The sequence below is a fragment of the Bidens hawaiensis genome, unplaced genomic scaffold, assembly GCF_021521415.1.
Source record: "Bidens hawaiensis isolate Kalapana, Puna unplaced genomic scaffold, B.hawaiensis_p1.1 tig00008043_1, whole genome shotgun sequence".
NCBI classification, from domain to species: domain Eukaryota; kingdom Viridiplantae; phylum Streptophyta; class Magnoliopsida; order Asterales; family Asteraceae; genus Bidens; species Bidens hawaiensis.
Genome location: NW_027491566.1, coordinates 364428 through 386198, shown reverse-complemented (window position 1 = coordinate 386198; position 21771 = coordinate 364428). Strand labels below are relative to the sequence as shown.

At 33.2% G+C, this 21771-nt stretch overlaps 1 protein-coding gene across 1 annotated transcript; it reads right to left on the bottom strand.

Moving 5' to 3' along the window:
* Positions 1-11768: 11768 nt before the first annotated feature.
* LOC143636767 (protein indeterminate-domain 14-like) lies at positions 11769-15397 on the bottom strand. The gene is made up of 3 exons (XM_077104280.1): positions 14727-15397; positions 14017-14416; positions 11769-12518 (listed from the first exon to the last, which is right to left on the bottom strand). The coding sequence occupies exons 1-3, from the start codon at positions 14830-14832 to the stop codon at positions 11903-11905; spliced, it is 1122 nt and encodes a 373-aa protein (XP_076960395.1). The 5' UTR covers positions 14833-15397; the 3' UTR covers positions 11769-11902.
* Between the last annotated feature and the right edge of the window lie 6374 nt (positions 15398-21771).

The window sequence follows — 21771 nt, the reverse complement described above, 5'->3', positions numbered from 1 at the left end:
GTCAAGAAGGCATGTCAATAGTATTTGGTACTTAAACAGTTTTTGTACTTGACACATGACTAGAGACGAGTCCTTACTGTTTGACGTTAAACCATTCGATGGTGGACACATTTAATTTGCTGGTGACATGGGAGGAAACATCAATAGGAGAGGAAAAGTATCAAACGGGATCTTGACGTTTGATGATGTTAATTTGGTAAAGTAGCTCAACCACAATCTATTCAGTGTCTCACAAATCTAGGATCGACAGTACTCCACGTTATTCACTGGAAATGAATGTTTGATCCTAAACCCAGGTTTCAAAGTCCCCGAGGAATGGATTTTGATACGTACTTTGAGGCAAAATGATGCTTATATATTGTACATGAATAGTTATTACAATCGTAAAAACGCTTCATGTTTAATATCTAAGGCCTCGGGGAACGACTCATCACTGTGGCATAGACGTCTTGGCCATGTAATCTTTAAGAATTTAAACAAACTGGTCAAAGGTGAGCATGTGAGTGGCTTGCCTATCAAATATTTTTCTTGCATTGGAAAATGTCTTTCGTGTTCTAAATGCAAGCAACACAAGCTATCTCATAGGCCCAAGACTGTCAATACCATAGATTCCATTCTTCAACTGTTACATATGAATTTATTCGGTCCTATTCATCCATTAGCAATTGGCCGAAAAACCCATTGTTTTGTGATTACTGATGATTTTTGCGTTTCAGTTGGACTTTCCTTTTAGGGCACAAGGATGAAACCGCACAGTTTTTTTATCAGATTCATTACTCTTGTGGAGAGGCAGACTGTCAAGATTGTGAAGTGTATTAGAAGCGACAACGGAACTAAATTCTGCAACAAGGCTTTTAATGAATTATGTCATTCAAATGGGATAGACCTCCAGTTCAGTGCTCCATACACTCCACAACAAAATGGGGTAGCTAAATGTCGCAACTGAACGCTGATCGAAGCTGCACAAACCATGTTGTTAGACTCCAAACTTCCTTTATTCTTTTATGGTGAAGCCAACAATGCTTCATGCTTCGTACAAAATCGTGTGATTATCAACAAGCACATAAAGAAGACTCCTTTTGAAGTCTACTATAAGACCACGCCGCAAGTCAACTACTTCAAGACATTTGGATGTCCATGCACCTTACTTCATGTAGGTGCTCAACAAGATCCACAATTCGTTGAAAAGGCATATGAGTGTTACTTCGTTGGATATGCAACCAACAAAACCGCTTATCGTGTCTACAACAAGAAGACAAAGGTGACTGTGGAATCCTTCAATGTTGACTGGCAAGAACTTAAGCCTACTGATTCTTGCACGGTAGTTAACTGGTTGTTTAATTATGGCTACTTATTCAAACAATTTCGTGGCATGTTTACCCCACCATCTACAACCACTCAAGTTCCAACTTCGATACATACACCATTTTTGATACAAACTCTGGTCAACAGCCTATCTGATGTTAACTTTTTTGCTAGTCCTTCCAACAAAAACATAAAACCAGCAGTTCCTCCTCCAATCGTCAATAATCATGCTCCTCAAACCGCGGATACAACTGATCTGGTAGTTGTTGAAAATCTCTCAGACTCTGACTCAGATGACTCATACCTGTTAGCTTACAATGTGGAACAAGATCAGACTGAACCTGCATCAAACGTTCAAGAAGCACCAAGTGTGGTTGAATCTGTCCCCACACCTCCCCTTCAAATGACAATGTACAAGTTGCTGCTGTTGAACAACCTGCTGCTGGAAATTATGACAATAGTGCATCTACTCTGGTTCCTGTATTTATTTTTCCATTCATTGAGAATCTCTGGGATGGCGCCATTGCTCAAGAATATATGGTTGATCAACCTAATGTTGTTCAGCCAGCCACTAATGTTCTTATCAATACTCCATGCATATTCCACCCCATCTAGAGCTTGGTAGTTAATTTTCAAGCTGAACTAGTTACTCTAGTAGTCTAGTTGAAGACATTCCTCGGCTGCCCATTCATCGATCTTACCTAGCTGAAACATCATTGGTTCTCCATCAGCCGACATCCAAACAAGGAGTAAATCTGGTATCATAAACAGATGTCTCTTTGCTTGTTTTATTTCATAGGTTGAACCGAAGAACTACACGGTGGCTCTTAAGGAAAGTTCCTGGATTGAAGCAATGAAAGACGAGTTGTTACAATTCAAGAAGCTCAATGTTTGGAGGCTAGTTAATAAGCCAGAAAACAAGAAACCGATCGGTATGAGGTGGGTATTCAGAAATAAAAAGGATGATAAGGGACTGATTATAAGAAATAAATCACGGTACAAGGTTTCTCTCAGCGCGAAGGTCTTGATTACGATAAGGTTTATGCTCCCATTTCTAGGCTCGAGGCAATTCGTCTCTTCTTGGCATGTGCGTCATACATTAACTTCAAAGTGTATCAAATGGATGTGAAGACTGCTTTCTTGTATGGGAAAGTAAAAGAAGAGATCTACGTCAAACAGCCGCTAGGTTTTGAAGATCCTGAACGTCCCAATTATGTTTACCGACTTTATAAAGCTCTTAATGGTCTTCATCAAGCACCTCGTGCTTTGTATGATATCATGGTAGTACATCTATTAAAGAATTTCTATAGAAGATGTGTTATTGATCAAACACTTTTTATCAAGAAGGTAAAGGACGGTAAGATTTTTGTTCAATAGTATTTGATGACATTATCTTTGGATCAACATCAGATCAGCTGTGTAGAGAGTTCGCCAAGGTCATGCAAAGTCGGTTTGAGATGAGTTTGTTGGAGTAAATGATTTTCTTTTTAGGCCTTCAAGTTGAACAGAAGTCCGATGGGATTTGGATTCATCAAGATATATACGTTCATGAAATTGTTCAAAAGTTTGGGTTCAAGGACTCAAATTCCTTCCTCACTCCAGTTGCTACCCGACCAGTGCTAGCTCCATATCCATTGGGAAAGCCAATCGGTCAACACCTTTATCAGTCTATGATTGGCTCCCTGATGTATCTCACTACCAGCCGCCCAGACATTATGTTCCTTATCTGTCAGTGTTCAAGATATCAATGTGATCCAAAATAGTCTCACTTAATTGTTGACAAGTGTATCTTTCGGTATCTAAAGATAAAGCCTTGCATAGGTCTTTGGTATCCTAAAGACTCCCCTTTGGTACTGCACGCTTACACCGATAGTGATTATGGGGGATGCAATCTTGACAGAAAATCAACATCATGAGGATGTCAGTTCCTGGGAGATCGGTTAATTTCTTGGCAGTTCAAGAAGCAAGTCACTATATCCGCCTTCACTTCTGAAACTGAATACATTTCCCCCTCCGCCTGCTGTTCACATCTGATATGGATTAGGCGTTAGCTGCTGGATTATAGTTTAAATTTCTTTAACACCCCTATCAAGTGTGATAACGAAGCAACCATTTATATTGTTAAAAACCCGGTCCAACACTCCAAGACAAAGCATATTGACATCCGAATTCATTTCATTAGTGATTGTTATGACCGTGAACTTATCTGCATTGAAAGGGTGCACACAGATTACAACTTTTCCGACCTTTTCACTAAAGCCTATGATTGTACCCGATTTATTTTGATTAAATTTCGTTTATCTTTTTGTATGTTTAAAATTGTAAATATTTTTAAATATTTCACAGTTTTGGAGGGATAAAATTAGTTAAGTTTAATTCATTAAAAAAATTTTCATTTACTTTTAAGAAAACAAAATTAAACCTCTTGACTTTGTCAAAAATATTTTATATTTTGGTTTATATTCCTTATCTTATTTTATCTTATATACCTTACTTTGTATACTATATAAGAAAATTAGAAAAATGTTTTCCCGCTTAGAAGGAGCTCCTGGTTAGAGGGAGTCGGGTATATATAAATTTAAGTATTTGAGAAATCAATCTGACCTTTGGAAAATGATAAAAAAAATTGTCTTTAACGATCTTAGCAGACGAAAATAGTAGATTAAAAGCCAACATGATATTTGCTTAATGTGTAGATAGACTTGACAAACCAGTAAGTGTTATGATGATAAAAACTTAAATTCCCGCCTATGCTAGTGGTTACACATTCATGAAGCGGTTGCTAACTCCAATATAAGTCATATAGATTAAGGCAAATATGTTATTAGTCAGTCATACACGAGCCTATTAGTGATTGATCACCGAAAAACTGTTCTTGTTTTGATATAAATATATATATATATATATATAATCAAAATGAAAAAGCAGAAAAACTGGAAATTGCTTAAAAGTATTTAAATTCAACACAAAAATGTTGATAATTAACAAACAAAAAGGAGCATATTAGAACCACGTAAGGTGGGGCAAACAAGTAAGTCCTAAACACTTTATATGAATGCTTGTAAGTCTGAACTTGGCAAGTAAGTCCATGGTTCAACCTAGTAAGTCCATGGTTCAACATTTATTGTTTGAAAAAGTTTGTAAAATGTTTAAATAAGCTTGAAATATTTGATCAATCATTAGGGGGTCGGAGTCCATTCGGAGTGATCTGGTAAACACAAACTATGCCTGAGGTATGATAGAGTCAGTAACTTTTCGATTTAAATGGGAACACATAAGTATCGTGCTTAATATATACCTTAACGTATCATAGTGACACCTAAATACTTGTTAAGTTTATAGTGGGAAAATTATATATCTACAATCGACTTTGGGTTCTTGGAATAATAAAATTGAAATGGAAATGCGATCAAGGAAGCTAATGGATAATGTGATTTCATGTCGTGATATTTCTCACCAGAATATGTCAACTTTTAAATATTTAAAGTTAGTATATTAGATATAATATTAATTTCATCTTTACTTCATTTTTATTTTGTTGTGTTTGTTTTACTTAGTTTTTAATTTATATTTTTTAAGTATGTTTTAATCTTATTTTATTTTATATTATTTTTATTTTTCATTTTCTTTACTTTTTATGTTTAAAAGTTATATTTGTTTTGATTTTATGTAAAGTTTATGGGTTTATAATAGAGTCCACTGTGCAAAAGTTGTTAAGTGATGGACCGACAAAAATATATCTTGTATATATTTAAGTGTTTGGATTTGGTGGGTAAATATTTTTCGAGTTTAAGTGTGTAAATATTTTTAGAGTTCAGGGGCTGAGAGTATAAAATCATTTATAACTCGAGATATTTTGACCATATCACAAGATAGGCTGAGCCTATAAATAGGGCCAACCAAAATATATTTCATTTCATTCGTTTTCACTTTCCTTAGATTCTCAACTTTCTCTCTCTATCTTAGACTCCCACATTTCATTCGTTTTCACTTTCCTTAGATTCTCAACTTTCTCTCTCTATCTTAGACTCCCACTGCCTCTTTTAACCCTAGTTTTGAGCAACAAATATGCTTGTTCTTTGTTATTATCACTTGATAAATCATCAAGATGGACCCTCATCAACGGTAATACACCTTTCAGGGTGGAATCCATCTTCATTCTTCAAACAATTCCGTCAGAACTGTTCAAAAATAAAAGAGACCTTATATGTTGTTTGCTCCTATTGTTGTTATAATCTCATTATCACTGTCATAAGAGACTTCGATGTTGATTTAATTGAGTTTTTACAATTGTTTGTACAATTTTTGTTTGTTAGGTCATTTTCGGACCTATTTGGGTCTAATTGACCCCTGTACAGGGTTCGAATATGTGTTTAGACTAACCAGAAATCATCATCGGGGTTGTATGAACCTAGAAAAAGAGAAAACAAAGGATTTGGACTAAGTGTATTATTGATATGAATTCAGTTTCAATCGAAATCGAATTCAAACTCGATACAAATCAAATACATTTTTTTGAAGATGTCTCTAAGGCAAAAGGAAATGAATCGAATAATTATAAAAACGAATCGAATCGAATTTGGTTCCAATCGAATCAAATTCAAAACCATTTGAATCGAGTTCCTAACTCTTTTCGAGTGGTTTGAGACTCGATTCGACTCGTTTCAAACTCGATTCGACTGGTTGACACTTGGACAAAATTAAATATTAACAGACTTAAAAGGATACAAATTGTCAATAATACAAATCTAATCGAATGTTTATAATATGAATCCAATCTAACTTATTATGAATCAAATCGAATATCCAGATTCGATTGGATTCGATCAAAACAAGATTAGATTATTTTTAAACTCGATTCGAATCGTTTTATATTCGATTCAAATGGTTCACACTTTAAGTATTTTCATCAGTTTGTATCCAAATCGAATATTTTTATCCAAACTCGATTCAAATGCTTTATCCTTGATAGTTTTCAAATACATTTTCAAAATTGTTTTGTTTTAACTCTGTTTTATTTTTTATTTATAATTTGATTGCTTTTATTATCATCTTATTGTTAAGTTTATCTTTACTTTTCTTAATCATTTTATTTTCCTTAACTGTTAGTGTGTGTGTATATATATATATATTTATATATGTCTTAACTAAATGATCAACTCTAATTTTTCCCATACTTCTCCATACACAACATGTTTTGGCCACTTGATCTTTCAAAGAAAAGAAAGCACAAGGTGTTCACCTCCATGATCAAAGGACTTCGGAAATGACCTTTGATGTATGCTATCTTTGCCAACATAGAGATATATAGTAGTTGGGTGGAATAATTTTGGATGAATGCAAAGATGGTTAAAAAAGGAAACTCATTCACAACAGAGGTGGCAAAACAAAAGTTGAAAATTAAGGAGGATGTCATTAGAAGAGCCTTGATTATTAAAGATTCTATCTCTGTCGACCCGAAATTCTTGCCGACATTACCACTTATATTAAACAATATATATATATATATATAGAGAGAGAGAGAGAAACATGATAAATTCATTTTATTCTTAACATAAAAACAGTGAGAACCAATTTGTTGTTATCATTAGGTTTATTTTTATAGGTGCTTGATGTTATTTTTTGTTCGTTTTTGCTAATTTTCGATTGGAGACGTTATAAGTATTTGTTGATTTATATTTTTTTGTTATTATTAGATTTTTTTATTTTGTTGTTATAAGTATTTGCTGATATTTTGCTGTTATTATTTTGTTCTTGATTTTGATTATGTTGTTGTAATTTTTTGGCTTTTTTTCCTTGTTATTATAAATAATTGTTTATGTAGATTGGTATTGTAGTTGGTATTGTTTCTTATGTTCTAATTTTTTTATAAATTAGTATTCTTTCCTACGTTCTCATGTTAAGATTAAAATGTACATGAACCTTCCTATATATATATATATACATATACATATATATATATAAAGGATCCAATACAATAATCCCTAATCGTACATTACGTACGCGACTCGCATCCCCGTCGATTTCAAATAACACGCGGTGGCAATATTGTAATATTCATCAAATCGTTGCTCCCATCGATTTCATCCACCTTCAAGATGACCGTTCAGCAATCCGTCACCATCAAATGATCCTGTCCACCGTCCACCATCCAATGATTCCGTCCACCGTACACCATCTTCCTCCGTCACGACCTGTTGATAAAATTGACCAATTGAAATTGAAATTGAAATTGTTGAACTAATTGACTAATTAAACTTTGAAATTGGTCCAATTAATCATCAATTTGAAGTTTCAATTGATCAATTTTGAGTTTTGAGTGATGGGTTTTAACTGAACGTTTAAAGTTTTAAGCGCCATTTGCAGAAACCCAGTTGCAGACGTTCCATATTTTGTTCATATGATCGAATCAATGATCAAATTAACGGTCGATTGACAATTATTTGATGATTATGAGATTATATGAAGTGATTTCAGTGTTCAATTTAATGTTTACAGGTGTTTAATTTTTTTCCTGTTAGTTTTAGAAGTTCTGAACACCTAGAACTTCTTTGAACTTCTAAACTTTATCAGAACTTCTAAACTTTTTTTAACACCCAAAACTTCTTAAAACTTCTAAACTTTATCAGAACTTATAAACTTTTTTTAACAACCTGAACTTCTTAGAACGTATTAGAAAGTTTCAAAGATGTTCATTGTTTTTTGAACACCCAGAACTTCATTGAACGTTTTAGAACGTTTAAATATGCTCTTTTTTGGTCAGAACGTTTAAAGGTCTTCAGTTTTTTTTCAGAACGTTTAAACATAATATTTTGAACCCTAATCAGAGCTAGATTGAGTGCGTTATTTCTGCAAATCCATAATCGATTGATGATTCTAAAGCCTCTTACACATCAATTCGATTGATTAAATCATCTATTTTGGTGTTTATTTTGGTCAGAACATTTAAACTTTGAGCAGAACGTTTAAACATGAGCCCTAATCATAGCTCAATTAAGTGTGTTAATTTGTATTTTCATAATCGATTGATGATTCTAAAGCCACTTAAACATCAATTCGATTTATTAAAACATCAATTTTTGATCAATTTGAAGATTTTTAATGTTCAGGACGTTCTATTTCAATTTTGGTTTTTGACTTTAGAGATTTCATACTTTAAGCTGTGATTAGAGTTTAGAAATTGGATTAGATTGAGCGACAAGTTCCGAATTTGGATCAGAGTAGATTTGTAATCGACGAATTTTGATCGCGAACTACTGTTGGGTTATTTACGAAATTGCCACTGTGCGTTTTTTAATCAAACGCTCTGGAATGTCACGTACCTAATGTATGATAAGCCATTATTGTACGTTAACCCACCCCTATATATATATATATATATATATATAACGAGTTTTGCCACATTGATATCACAAGTCACATTTTTGGCCTTACAATCACCCCTTGATATACGATTGTTGTGGGTAGAATTTTCAAAGATCCTAACACCGGTTTGGTGGCTGTTGAATAAGAGTATAATACACCGGTTGTTGCCTTTTGTTAAAGTTATAACACCGCTTTTTCAACGATGACATTTCCGTTGTATTTAGTTACTATATACAACGGTTTTTTAACGTTGTAATACAAATTATACACCAGTTAGAGGCATGTTGTAACATTTTGGCACCTCTGTTAAGTTTATACTATCGTTTAGATATAACACACCAGTTATTGAACCGTTTTAAATATCAGTTATTGAACCGTTTTAAATATCATATTTCATATTTTGTAACGCAAATTATATAACGGTTTCTAGACCGTGTCAAAATCCTTTAATAACCGTTTTAAAATGACAGTTTTATGTATTAGTGTACATTACATTCCCATGTGTACGTATGGCAAGATGTGGACAACCGATAAAAACTAATTTTGCATGTTTACCCACAGGCCATAGCAGAAACAAGCATATATGCGAATAAACAGATGACCTAGGTATATTACTCATTTGTTTAGTTGTGTAAACAATTGTCTATGTATATACCCACGTCATATGTTTATGATACTAAAAGCATTCCACATTTCATATCTCCTTCCCCATCTTTAAACTTAAGGAAATAGTTTAAAAACATAATTACACCCAATTGCAAATTCAAATAACGAATTACATGATGATAATTAAGTATAGTAGTTAAATCATAAGAAAAGAAAATAATAGTAATAATAATAAAAGAAAGAGAAAGAGGAAGAAGAATATGAAGATAATGATTGGAAGAGGAAGATGACGAGGAAGAGGAAGACGAAGTGGAAGAAGAGATGAGGATGATGAACGAAATGTGAGAGATTTAAAAAAATGAAAATTAGATTTAGTAGGGGTGTGTAATGGAATGCTCTGATAACATGTCGATTTGCTTAATTTAAGGTTTTTGAAACAGTCTGGAAACCGTTATATAAGTTGCGTTACAAAATATGAAATATGATATTTAAAACGGTTTAAAAACCGGTGTATTATATCTTAACGACTGTATAAACCTACCGGTGGTGCTAAAATTTTACGACGGGCCTCTAACCGGTGTATAATTTGTAAATTACAACGTTAAAAAACCGTTGTATATAGTAACTAAATATAACAGAAATGTCGTTGTTGTGGTATGTGAGAGTCCGTTTTTGGTGATTCTCAATGGAGATTGGCCTCTGTCCCTATCCATTTTGGTGGTTTAGGGTTATACTTAGCTGAGGAAGACGAATATGAAGATGATGATTAGAAGATGAAGATGAAGATGACGAGGAAGAGGAAGATGAAGAGATGAGGATGAGGAATGAAATGTGAGAGATTAAAAAAAATGAAAATTAGATTTAGTAGGGGTGTGTAATGGAATGCTCTAATAACATGTCGGTTTACTTAATTTAAGGTTTTTGAAACAGTCTAAAAACTTTTATATAAGTCGTGTTACAAAATATGAAATCTGATATTTAAAACTGTTCAAAAACCGGTGTATTATATCTAAACGACTGTATAAACCTACCTGTGGTGCTAAAATTTTACAACGGGCCTCTAACCGGTGTATAATTTGTAAATTACAACGTTAAAAAACGTTGTATATAGTAACTAAATACAACAAAAATGTCGTTATTGTGGTTTGTGAGGGTCCGTTTTTTGTTGATTTTCAATGGAGATTGGCCTCTCTCCCAATCCATTTTGGTGGTTTAGGGTTATACTCAGCTGAGGATGTTTTCACATATGCTTTCGTAGCCTCAATAACACAATTTTGGAAGTCACAGGACCACATTTTGCGTTATTGTGGTGTTGCTGGGTTAGATTCCGATTTCGGATGTGCGATGGATTGTTCGCACAACTCTATTCCTGATCTTGATCTTGGCGGGTTCGCTAATAAGGAAACCGACCCCTAAAGCCTAAAATGCTTTAGCATGTATTAGAATGTTTTCAGGCTCCTCATGCTCAAGAATTTTTAATTGTCACCGGGTTAGACCAGCACGTGTAAGTAGTGGAGTACCGAGCCATTTTTAAATATCGTTTAATGATCTCCCTATTCCAAGTTGATGAGTCATGCCCGGTCTGCCGTAAAGTTTGTTTAGATAATTTTGGTGAACACACAGTTCATTGCAAAGAACTCTCGGGGTTTAAATATAGACATGATTTGGTTAGGGATGCCCTTTGTAATGTGTTAAAACGGGCGGGAAGCTCAGCAGAAAAAGTGGCTCCTGTGAATTTCTTGTCGGATCCGCGTGAAGGAAATTCTAATCTCCGACCAGCGGATATTCTTGTGTTTGGATAGGGGGGGGGGGGGAGGGGGGCATTCTTGTGTGGACCTTACTGGGGTGTCCCCTCTTGTCGGGCTTAGGGGCATCGAGTTTGTTGCTAGGCAGGCTGTGCTAAAGGTAGAAGTAGGGAAAATTGATAAGCACAAGAAGATGTGTGTTGAGAATCAACATGCCTTCATTCCTTTTGCTTTTAATACATTTGGGTCCCTTGCCCCCGTTGTTGCTACGTTTTTAAAAAGAGTTCAGTAGGACGTTCACAGTAATTCAACGGCGCCGGAGAACGATAACTTTGTTTTCAGCAGGATCGATTTTGGCATTCAAAAGAAGGTGGCAGCGCAACTTGTTATCCGCTTACCTGCCTCTCTATTGTAATTGAATTTTTTTTAGTGATGTATTTATATATAAAAATAATTGATTGCATATAAATTTCAAAAACTATATGATCATCTAGAAATCCACTAGGACCTCAACTACTCCACATACTGGAAAACATTTCACCACCATGTGTCTTTGATTCCGTTTTTTTAAAAGACAAAAGCCTTAAAACCAGATGATCGATGTCTTTTGAAAGGTTCAGGAATCCTATACTTAAAAGATTTATCGTCTTTATTAGGTCTCCTTACCTTTCAAACTAACTGGTAGTACGATGTTTGGTTTCAAATCTGTATAATGTTGAATCTAGGTTTGGCATTAATGTACCAAAATTTACACACATATATTTATTTCCTAAGGCAAAAGAAAAAGACATGAATGAAATTACATAGAAAACGATTAAAACAGCTTAAAAAACAAGAAAAAATTGCAACAAAGAGATGGGCTTGCTTGAAAATACTACAAATTAGTCTCCTTCGCCTTCCGTTATAGCCGATGACATCTCATCAGTTGTAATGGTTAGACCATTGATCGGCGAGGCTTGGTACCATTGTTTACAAGACTGACAAGTGATCTCTAAGATGATGGAACTAATTCTTTTTGTAGCTTGTTCGCGTAAAATTTTAGCCCTTTCCAACTCTGCTTGAGCTTGTTTCCTAATCCTTTTCGCATTCGCAAACTCAAGTTCCGCAGTTTCTATTTGTCTCTTTGTTTGTTGCCTAGCTTCTTCCGCAAACTCCTTTTCCGCCAATGCCATCTTCATCTTTTGTTGTTGTTCTTCTCCTTCTTCATCGAAGCCAATTCCGCTTCCAATCGAGAGTTTCAAATTGGTTCGATTGTCGTTGATTTGTTTGTATAATGACAATGATGGTAATAGTTGAAGTTCCAAGTTGTTTTGTGTGTTTTGAGTCCGGATTTGTGTCATTCTTTGCAATGGTGGAATGGTGCTTAGATTAGTGTCACTTGATGGACTTGTGCTTGATGCAGTTCTTGATGAACATGCCGGTTGGAATGTGGGTAGGTCTGGAATATTGACACGTCGGACGATGCAAGCATCTTGATGCTCGATAAAACTTTCGACCCTATAAAGACAAATGAGTCAAAACAAGAACAATGTACAATAATCATTAAATTGTTGACAAAAGAATTTATTTACATAATGATAACTATAGGGAGACAAAGTTCATGGGCTATAAGACAAAACATCTAATCAAATGAAGGATCAAAGCTAGCAAATAAGATATTATAGATGGAAAATATAGATGGTATATCATATTAGACATTTTGTAATTACTGATTGTTACATATTGTAGTATTATGCAAATATGGTTAAGTATTTAATTTTCGATATACAAAATAGAATTATACCTTCGTTTACACACAGAGTTTTAATTTAATTATCAAGATCGACGTGTAAGTTAAAAAGATGATTAGTTTATATTACTAATTCCAAATGACTTCAGCTTAATCATAACTTTTTGGACTATACAAAGCAATATTCTAATAGAAAGACAACTTGATGGCCAATATATAATCAGAAAGAAATGATCAAATCATGAAAATTTTGTATTAGTAGATCGATCGTTTAGTTACCTGACAGGTACTTATAGAAGTTTTATGAAACTTCTTTTGACTTTTCGGCAACTTTGGTCATAAACTTTATTGATTTCTCTTGGCACTCAATATATCATATACTAGCTTTCATCCCCGTATTACGAATATTGTTTTACATTATTCGTTTATAATATATGTATATTGTTTTTTGGATTTTAATTTTACTTTTTATAAGGAAATTAATAATATACTTATGGTTGTAAAAAAAATTTACAAATACATGAGATGTTATAATCCGGTTTCAAAGCTATTTGCGTTTGGTAAGACCTATGACTCGCTTATTTTTTACTACAATTTTTTTTAATTATAAATAATATTTAAAAAAAAAAACCGATATTAATTTTTAGTATATCCCTATTTTATAGAATTTTCATATCCAATATATGATGAGATTAATTTTTAATTTAATGAGATGTTATAACCCTTTTAAGAGCTATCTAGGTTTTGGTGAGACCCATACCCGTGAATTCGGGGTCATATGAATGATAAACCTCCATTTACAAATTAAACAATCTAGTAGTTTTAGAAGATACAGAGAGCAACCAGAGAGTTTTTTTAGGTATTTATATTTATTTAAGATAAGATATATATATATATATATATATATATATATATATATATATATATATTGTTTTAAGGGGTTACTACAGTACCATATATTGTGAAGAGCATTGTACCCTTAGCCAGAAACTTAAAAGAATTCACTGTTGAATTAAATATAGTGACCAGACATTAACATTTTCCAGATAAAATCATTAAGGAATTTATGTTTCTTATCTGTTGATGCTGAAATCCATGTCTGAGAAGAAATAACAAACATCAAGGAGGTAATTCCCATAGGCTTTTCAACCCTCCCATTATACACATTAATGTTTTTTTTCTTTTGAATTTAACCAATTTTGACAATATGAATAACTATACGATCATCATTTAATCAAATTTAAAGGTGAAATTAAAGAAACAAACCTGGAAAAAACCCGGCCACAATCGCAAGAATGGCCTCGAGTGCCACACGTTTTAAGATGAGCTTTGTAATCAGACTGAACAGCATAACCCTTTGAACACTTCTCACAAACCCATTGTTTATCATTACTATGTTTCCTCCTATAATGTTTTTTGATCCCAACTAGGTCCCCAAGTGCATGACAAGGATCATGGTGCAAGCAAGTCGGTTCGGGGCACACGAAAACCCTCTTTTTCACCTCCGGTGTCTCCCTCTTTAACAACTTCCATGGTACTTTATGCCGTCTTCGGTGCATCTGAAGATTCTGATCTCTTTGGAACCCTTGGTTACAGATCTCACACACGTACCTGTCTGATTCTAATAATGTCTTTGGCGATAAAGATACCACTTCGGCATCCGGATCTACAATTTTAAACACGCTAATTAGTAAATAATTAGCTGTCTGAGACCCTACCGATAGCTATACTATAAGTGAGATTATACTGGGTACGTCTATAATTAGTTAATTAGTAAATAACAAGGCTAGTTATAACTTATAATACATAATTACCAACGTAACGGTTACATATATGTACATGCTCTACTTATTTGTGGCGTACCTGTTACATATATGTAAATGTTCTACACATTTGTAAGTTAAATAATCCAGATGTAGTTTGGTTTGTGTTAAATGTTAATAAAAACGTAAAATAAAAAAAAGTTAAATAATTACCTGGAGTACCAGCAGGACGTCGTTTTCGTTTACTTGCAAGACCATTTTCGGGCGAAAAGAATGGATCAGAAGAGGAAGATGGTGTGGTGGTAAGGTGGTTTAACATATGGGATGATTTAAGTAGGCAAAATCTATGAAAAATCCTGTTGATTTAGTACATATGTTTAAATTGATGATAGTCGGTTGTTTCAGCTTTATTAGTTCTTGAGATGAAGGGGATGAATTGAAGATAGAAGAAAAGTAGTTTGCTCTAAGCTTTAAAACCTTTTTAGCTTTTGCAATGAACTTTCTTTGCTTTTCACTTATTGACCCCTCACCTTGAGCAGGTAAGGTTGAGGTTATAAGTCTTCTATATAAAGCCTGCAACAGTGGAATCAAGATATATTAAAGATTAATACACATGTATACATGATGTACACCAAACACATAGTGAAGTGTGAGAATTAGGGTGAGGATGAAAGAGAGAGCTTTAAACCTAATCAAACATGAGCCCACAAGAGAGAAATATGTAACAGATGAAACCAAAAAAAACATCCCCACCTCATAGAAAGACAAAGAAAACAGTAATTATTTCTTTCTTTTTTTTTTCATATTTTTTTAAAGTTTTATAAAACACAAAATATAATATTATGCATGAATAAATGCAGCTCCAGAACCCCTGCACGTGACTTCCTGCGTTGCCTCACGTGACCTACTCTTTTTCTCTACTTTAAAGTTGGGCTTACCAAAAATAGTGATGGAAAGGTGATTCCATCTCAAAAGCAACCTATACTAGTGTTAAAAAGGTACAAAAACATGATTATGAATAAGATAGTAGATTTTGTTTATTTGGACAGAGAGCTTAAGAGTATTACATTAAAAAGTAGTAGAAAACATGGAGTACAAATAGTAATGCTATGGCCATCTGCTTTTTTTTTTTAATGGTTAATGAATAAAGTCTGGTATCTAGTTAACACATATATAACGAAAATGACCTTATGATTTTGTATTGTTTTATGTTACGCTTGTGTATAGATAGCTCGTTAATTGTAATATTCTTGTAAGCTCTCGTTTAGCACTTTGTACGGGGTGTAGGGTTCCGTTTTGTTATTTAGTCTTTTGTATTTACTTGAACTATTCACGATATATACTAGTTAGTTTGTCAATTTCTTTATTGTATGTTTGGTCCTGGGGCCTTTTAATATTGAGCATATTGAACAGTTCATAATACAATGGGGGCATGGGATTCTTCCCCTATAAATAGGGACGCATACCCATGCAAAATATCAACATTTTTACAAAATATCAAACTCTTATCCTCTCACCTACTCTCCTTTCTCCTCTCACATTTCTACCATCGGGTAATAACCCAACACCACAAGATCCGAGATCTTGGTTAACCACTAGTGATTTTCGATAGCTAGTTGTCCAAATTGATCCAAGAACACTAGTTGTTTGTTGTTTGATCAGTCTAAAGGACCTACATGGGCCTTAGGCCATTTACTTTGTAAAGCGCAATGGGCAAACCCATTTTTGGGCCCATGATATAAAACCCTAGGTGCATGAGTTCCCTATAAAAGGGATACTATTCACACATGCACCTATTCCTTTTTGCAAACTTTTTCTTTAATCTTATTCTTCTTATAGTTTTACACATGTACACGGTCCGAATGTTTTTATTGATTTCCACTGACTATCAACACAGACTTATCCGAAACATAGTTGTGAGTTCCATTCGGAACCTACAATTTGTATCAGATGTACACAAGTTCAGGTAGTTCGCAACCTTGAGCAATTCACAAGTGTACGAAAGTTCGCAAGCTCTAAGATTCGCAAGTGTAGGAAACCTTGATATTCGGGAGAGTAGAAAGAAGATGTTGAAGGGGGAATTCAATATGTTCTTCCATATTCAAGATGAAATAATTGAGTCGATTATTGACTGCTTTGAAGAGTTAAATACCAATACGAGAAGCGCATGAATTATTCCTGAAGTCGCAGAAAATCAGCAAGAAATTGCTTAACTCACTTCCTTACACATGGAAAGCCAATGCCACTACCATAAATAAAACTAGGAACATGTATGAGACTTCACTCGCAGATTTGATTTCTATCATCCGATCATTAGAAATTGATGATAAGCTTTGTATGGCCAATCATATGAGTTCTCTTAATCAAGCTGGAATGCCTGGTATTAAAACTGGAACAACTTTCTTATCTCAAGCTCATTCAAGTGTTCACATTGCTGATAGCATAAAGGGAAGTAATTCTGGTATTTATAATGGGGAAATCAAGCACTCATTTTTTATATACTAGTTTGAATGATTCAGCCACTCAAAATTCTATCTAAAACATGGTGAATCAAGCTTTGAAGACTCATGGTTTAGCTACTTCAATCAAAAACTAACCCACAGAGCCCTCCAGTTGATGATTGCCACATCACTTTATTTCATGCCCTGTCATGAAGAACTATTGAAGGAAAATCTCATGCCACCGAATTTCACTCAAGGTGATCTACCCAAAATCAATCAACGGGATCTTGAAGAGATAGACATTAAGTATCGGATATTACTTTTTAGTATATTCCTATTTTATTGGATTTTCATATCAAATATTTGGTGATATTATTTTTTTTAATATAATGAGATGTTATAAACTGTTTAAGGGCTAACTAGGTTTGGTGAGACCCATATCCATGAATTTGGGTCAAATGCATGAGAAGCCTTCATTTACAAATAAAGTAATTTGGTGGCTTGAAAGAATGTAGGAAGCAACCATAGACTTTTAAAATGTTTCGTTTATATATATAGGGATAGGGTGTGGTTATAATAAGAAGTGTAAGAAATAATCTGGTGCGTTAGATATGTTGATCTAACGGTGGATATGGAAAGTGTGTATATCGTGCGGTGTGTTTTATTTTAGTTGCTGTGTGTTTATTGTGCGTTATGTTTTATTAGATATAATGGTGAAAACACACTTCCTACACTACTTAGGAAAAATCTACTTCTTATTATAACATTGCGCGCGCGCGCTCTCTCTCTCTCTATATATATATATGGGTAGGATTTAAAGAGAACTGCTCTTAAAAAGAAAACTAGAACACTAATAAAGAATAATTTTTAACTTTATAAAAAAAATGTTTTGTCATTTTTTTTGTTTCATCCTTCTAAAGTTGATATTTTCATAATAATAATAATAATTGCTAGTGTAGTGCATATGTTCAATAGTGTGCATTGCATATATACAATAGTTTTTTGTTACATATAATACAACACAATTGTGTTATACAATACACATTAACACACCAACCTACGGTGAAATATGCCACGCCGTGACAATATTTGTATTATAACTCAAAGACATTAAAATAATAATAAGTGTCAATATCTAAATTTATTCATTTATAAACAATTGTACATAAATAATTTAAAAAGTAAAAGAAATACAACAATTATTCTATTTTTTAATTATTATCCTAAAGTCCAAACTAAATTATTCACTTCGATTCACTTCATTAACAACCTGCATTATGTGTAAAATAATTTGTCAGCAACACATGAAATATCAACCAACCATAAATACAGTAAACACATAATTCATATAGCAATCAACAATTAATCGGGTAATATTACAACCACGCAATTTATGGAATCGTATTTGAGTGAAATAATAAAATAATAGTACTTTATAGTACGCATAATGCCCCCAAAACAAAGTAAAGAAAAAGGAGATGTGATTACTCACCTTCAAAACATACAACAAAATATAAACTACTAATAAGACATGATAGCATGGGTTTATAACGGATTTGGGTTCGAAAAGGCGTCAAACCTATTTTATAATGACTTTTATAACATTGAATTAGAGTCGAAAACAATTAATTAGTAATATAAATTACTTTTATATCTTTATGATTGATTTCTTTTGAGTATTTTTTTAAGAACTCAACGTAACAATTTTTTTGAATATTTTTACACACATGTAATACGTAAGTGTAAGTAACGTAAAAAAATTATAGTACTTTTTTACACATTGAATAGACTTATTAAACATGTGTAACTAACATTTAAGCTTGTGTAATTATCAAAAATCTTTATTCTCTAGATTAATTTTTTAATCAGATTATTCTCAGCCACATATTTCATACTCATTTAATTAAATATGTAGTCCATATCGAGTTCTTAAATTTCTTACAACTCATCAAGGTTCTCAAAATATCCCTCCCATATATATATATATATATATATATATATATATATACAAAAAAGTGTAACCAATGATTCATTTTGAGATATAATGGGTGTTCGGTTTGTTAAATGGTTAAAAACAATATTAGTTATACATATATAATAATAGCGAACAATAAAATAATAAAAACAAAATAAAAAGAACAAAACCGGGCTTACAACAATTGCCTTGATCACGGCCGAATTGAATGAAAACAATGAACTAAAGTTTGCGCCAAAGACTAGTTTCCGAACTTGATTTACAACTTTTGTTTTGTAATTGGTTTAGGGTTTGATTAGAGATGATATTGAGATGGTGTACGACGGCTTAAAATAGTTTTTGACATGTATATATAGAGATTGAGGTCGTAAATTCCGTGGTTCGTTTGTTAACGAATTTGGCATTCAAAGGTATCAAATTTTATGATTAAACGAAGATGTAAATGCGTTTCCAGTCAATTAATGAGTTGGTGATGTTAATTCCTTGATTTTGGGCGGGAATTATGGATCAATAAAACAAGGGGTGTCTTGGAGGCCGATGGTGGGAGGAGGGAGAGAAAAAAAAATTAAATGAATTTAAAAGTTTTGCATTAGGACCCTGGGTTTGAGTTCTTGATCAAGATGTGCAAAAGTTAAACACAAAGGTGTAAATTGCACTTCTTAGATAGTTTATAAATCGTTTAAAATAATAATACTCGCGTAACGAACTAAGCATATAATGACAAATTAAAATAATAACAATAATTTATCATTCTTTATTTACTAACGAATGTTTGAACAATGAAGAATGTTACAATATTCACAACTTTTTGGAAATTTCGTCCCGAAATTAGAATACAAGAAAATTTAGAAGAAGAATAAACCAAAATACAAAATCACTTCCGTAATAAAAAGGAACAACACAGATGTTCGAGTGACACGAAAAACGCTACAAATGGGTAATATGACAAGTCCACTTATATAATATGTACCAGCGGCATATCCATCATGATCTTGTTATATTATATATCATTTGCAACGTTGTTATATAGTTCCTCAATGCTTACTTGTTCGCACACCAACATTCCCACCATGACTTCCATGCGAGGATTTTAGTAATTATGCAGGCACTCATATTTACCTATTTCGTCGCACGGTCCGCATGGCTCATTCCATTGAGTGGGTTAAGATCATACACACATGTATAAGAAAATCTTGTGAACATTAGGTTAAAACTTGGAATAATAACGAAACAAAATTAAAGGCCACTGAAATTGAAATAAGGAAACTTTGAAGTCAAATATCAAGATGAATAATCTAATGGCAACGTTAACAATAACCAACGAAATAATTGAACAAATTTAAATAGCGAAATTCTAGAATTTAAAGAATTTCAAGACAGAATGTTGAATGATGAGCTAAATTAACGGAGTATTAAAGTCAAAAGAAACCATTGATAACAATCATCATAATAGTTAAGTTAAAACATGAAACATTGGGGTCATGAAAAACAAAAATTTGTTTAAACATATGACAACCATAAGAAATTATCAAAGTCGATGAAATAATGACGCAAATTTGTTAGTAAAGTTATTCTCGAGGGTTTAACCGTTACGGGGAGGGCTTAAATTGGAGACGCTCGCTTTGAGATATCGAATAATCGCAAATGAAATATAAAATCAATACAATAAAATAAATACATAGAGCTTCTATTAGATAACGATTCCTTAACCAAAGCACACAACCCCAGTTCAAAGTAACCGATCAAAGGCAGCCCAAATTACGGTTCCTATTAGATAATCATATACATAGCCATGCTCATGGTCCATGTTTTCATTAGCGATTATGTTTTGAGGTAACCGGTCATAGGCCGTTAGATTGAGTTGATCATGAGTAAACATATATAATTTTATATATAGTATAAGCAATGTGTGTAGTGCTTTGTGAGGAGAGTAAATGGATATATATATCAAATGCAAACATGATTTTTTTAATAATATTAAAATTTTATTGTACATTCAGACATTATTTAAACGAAAAGATCAAAGACAAAGAAATATTAAGTGTAATAAAAGTGCCGTATGCGGTGCTTTCCTTCTCTGGGTAGTAGTACATGAAATGTGACAAGTGCTGAGAGGTATTCCTGACTAGTCATTTGGTCTCGATATGTGATTTATTCGTTAAAGCATGCAAGTCTAACGAATAGGGAATGGGTGGCTAACGAATGTGGAGCACGCCACTCTAACAAATGAAAGATGGAGAATGGATACATGGCTAGCGAATGAGCATGTCAGTTTAAATATAACAAATGACTATTGATTGTTAACGAATGAGTGCATGTAGTATATATTATATGTCTCATTTGTTATGTTAGTTAGTTTTAAGAGTTCATATTTTACGAGAGACCGAAGTTTAACGAAACTCTATTGACATTTATAACGAGCATCGACGAGTTAATATTTACATCATATGTACGTGCTTGGTCATTTTTGTTCATCGATTAGTAACGAAACGCACCGAAACAAACACCATGCGTTTTCAGTTTCGTAGATCAATATCGAGTTCATCAATTCTCATTGGGAATAACAAGTGCTATCAGAGCATGTGTCTGATTGAATCACGATTAGAATTGATATCTGCATCAACTAAAGTACTAATTGATTGATAATTGTAAGTAATTGTATTGAACTCAAGTTTTGTACGGACCTAAAATCGATCAATTAATCGTTGTAATCATGATAATTGGATTTGAATTGATATTAGGATTGATAACGATGATGCCTGGATCATATGTGATAAATTAATTTTATTAACTTAGAATAAAATGTTTAATTGAGTTTGCCTGGGAACGATTTGAGTTTGGC

Excerpts from the sequence above, each read along its gene's own strand:
- LOC143636767 (XM_077104280.1), bottom strand. The coding sequence starts at position 14,832 with ATGTTAAACCACCTTACCACCACACCATCTTCCTCTTCTGATCCATTC. Across the intron at positions 14,417-14,726 it reads ACGTCCTGCTGGTACTCCAG|ATCCGGATGCCGAAGTGGTA; the intron begins GTAATTATTTAA and ends TTAAAATTGTAG. Across the intron at positions 12,519-14,016 it reads TGTGGCCGGGTTTTTTCCAG|GGTCGAAAGTTTTATCGAGC; the intron begins GTTTGTTTCTTT and ends TTGTCTTTATAG.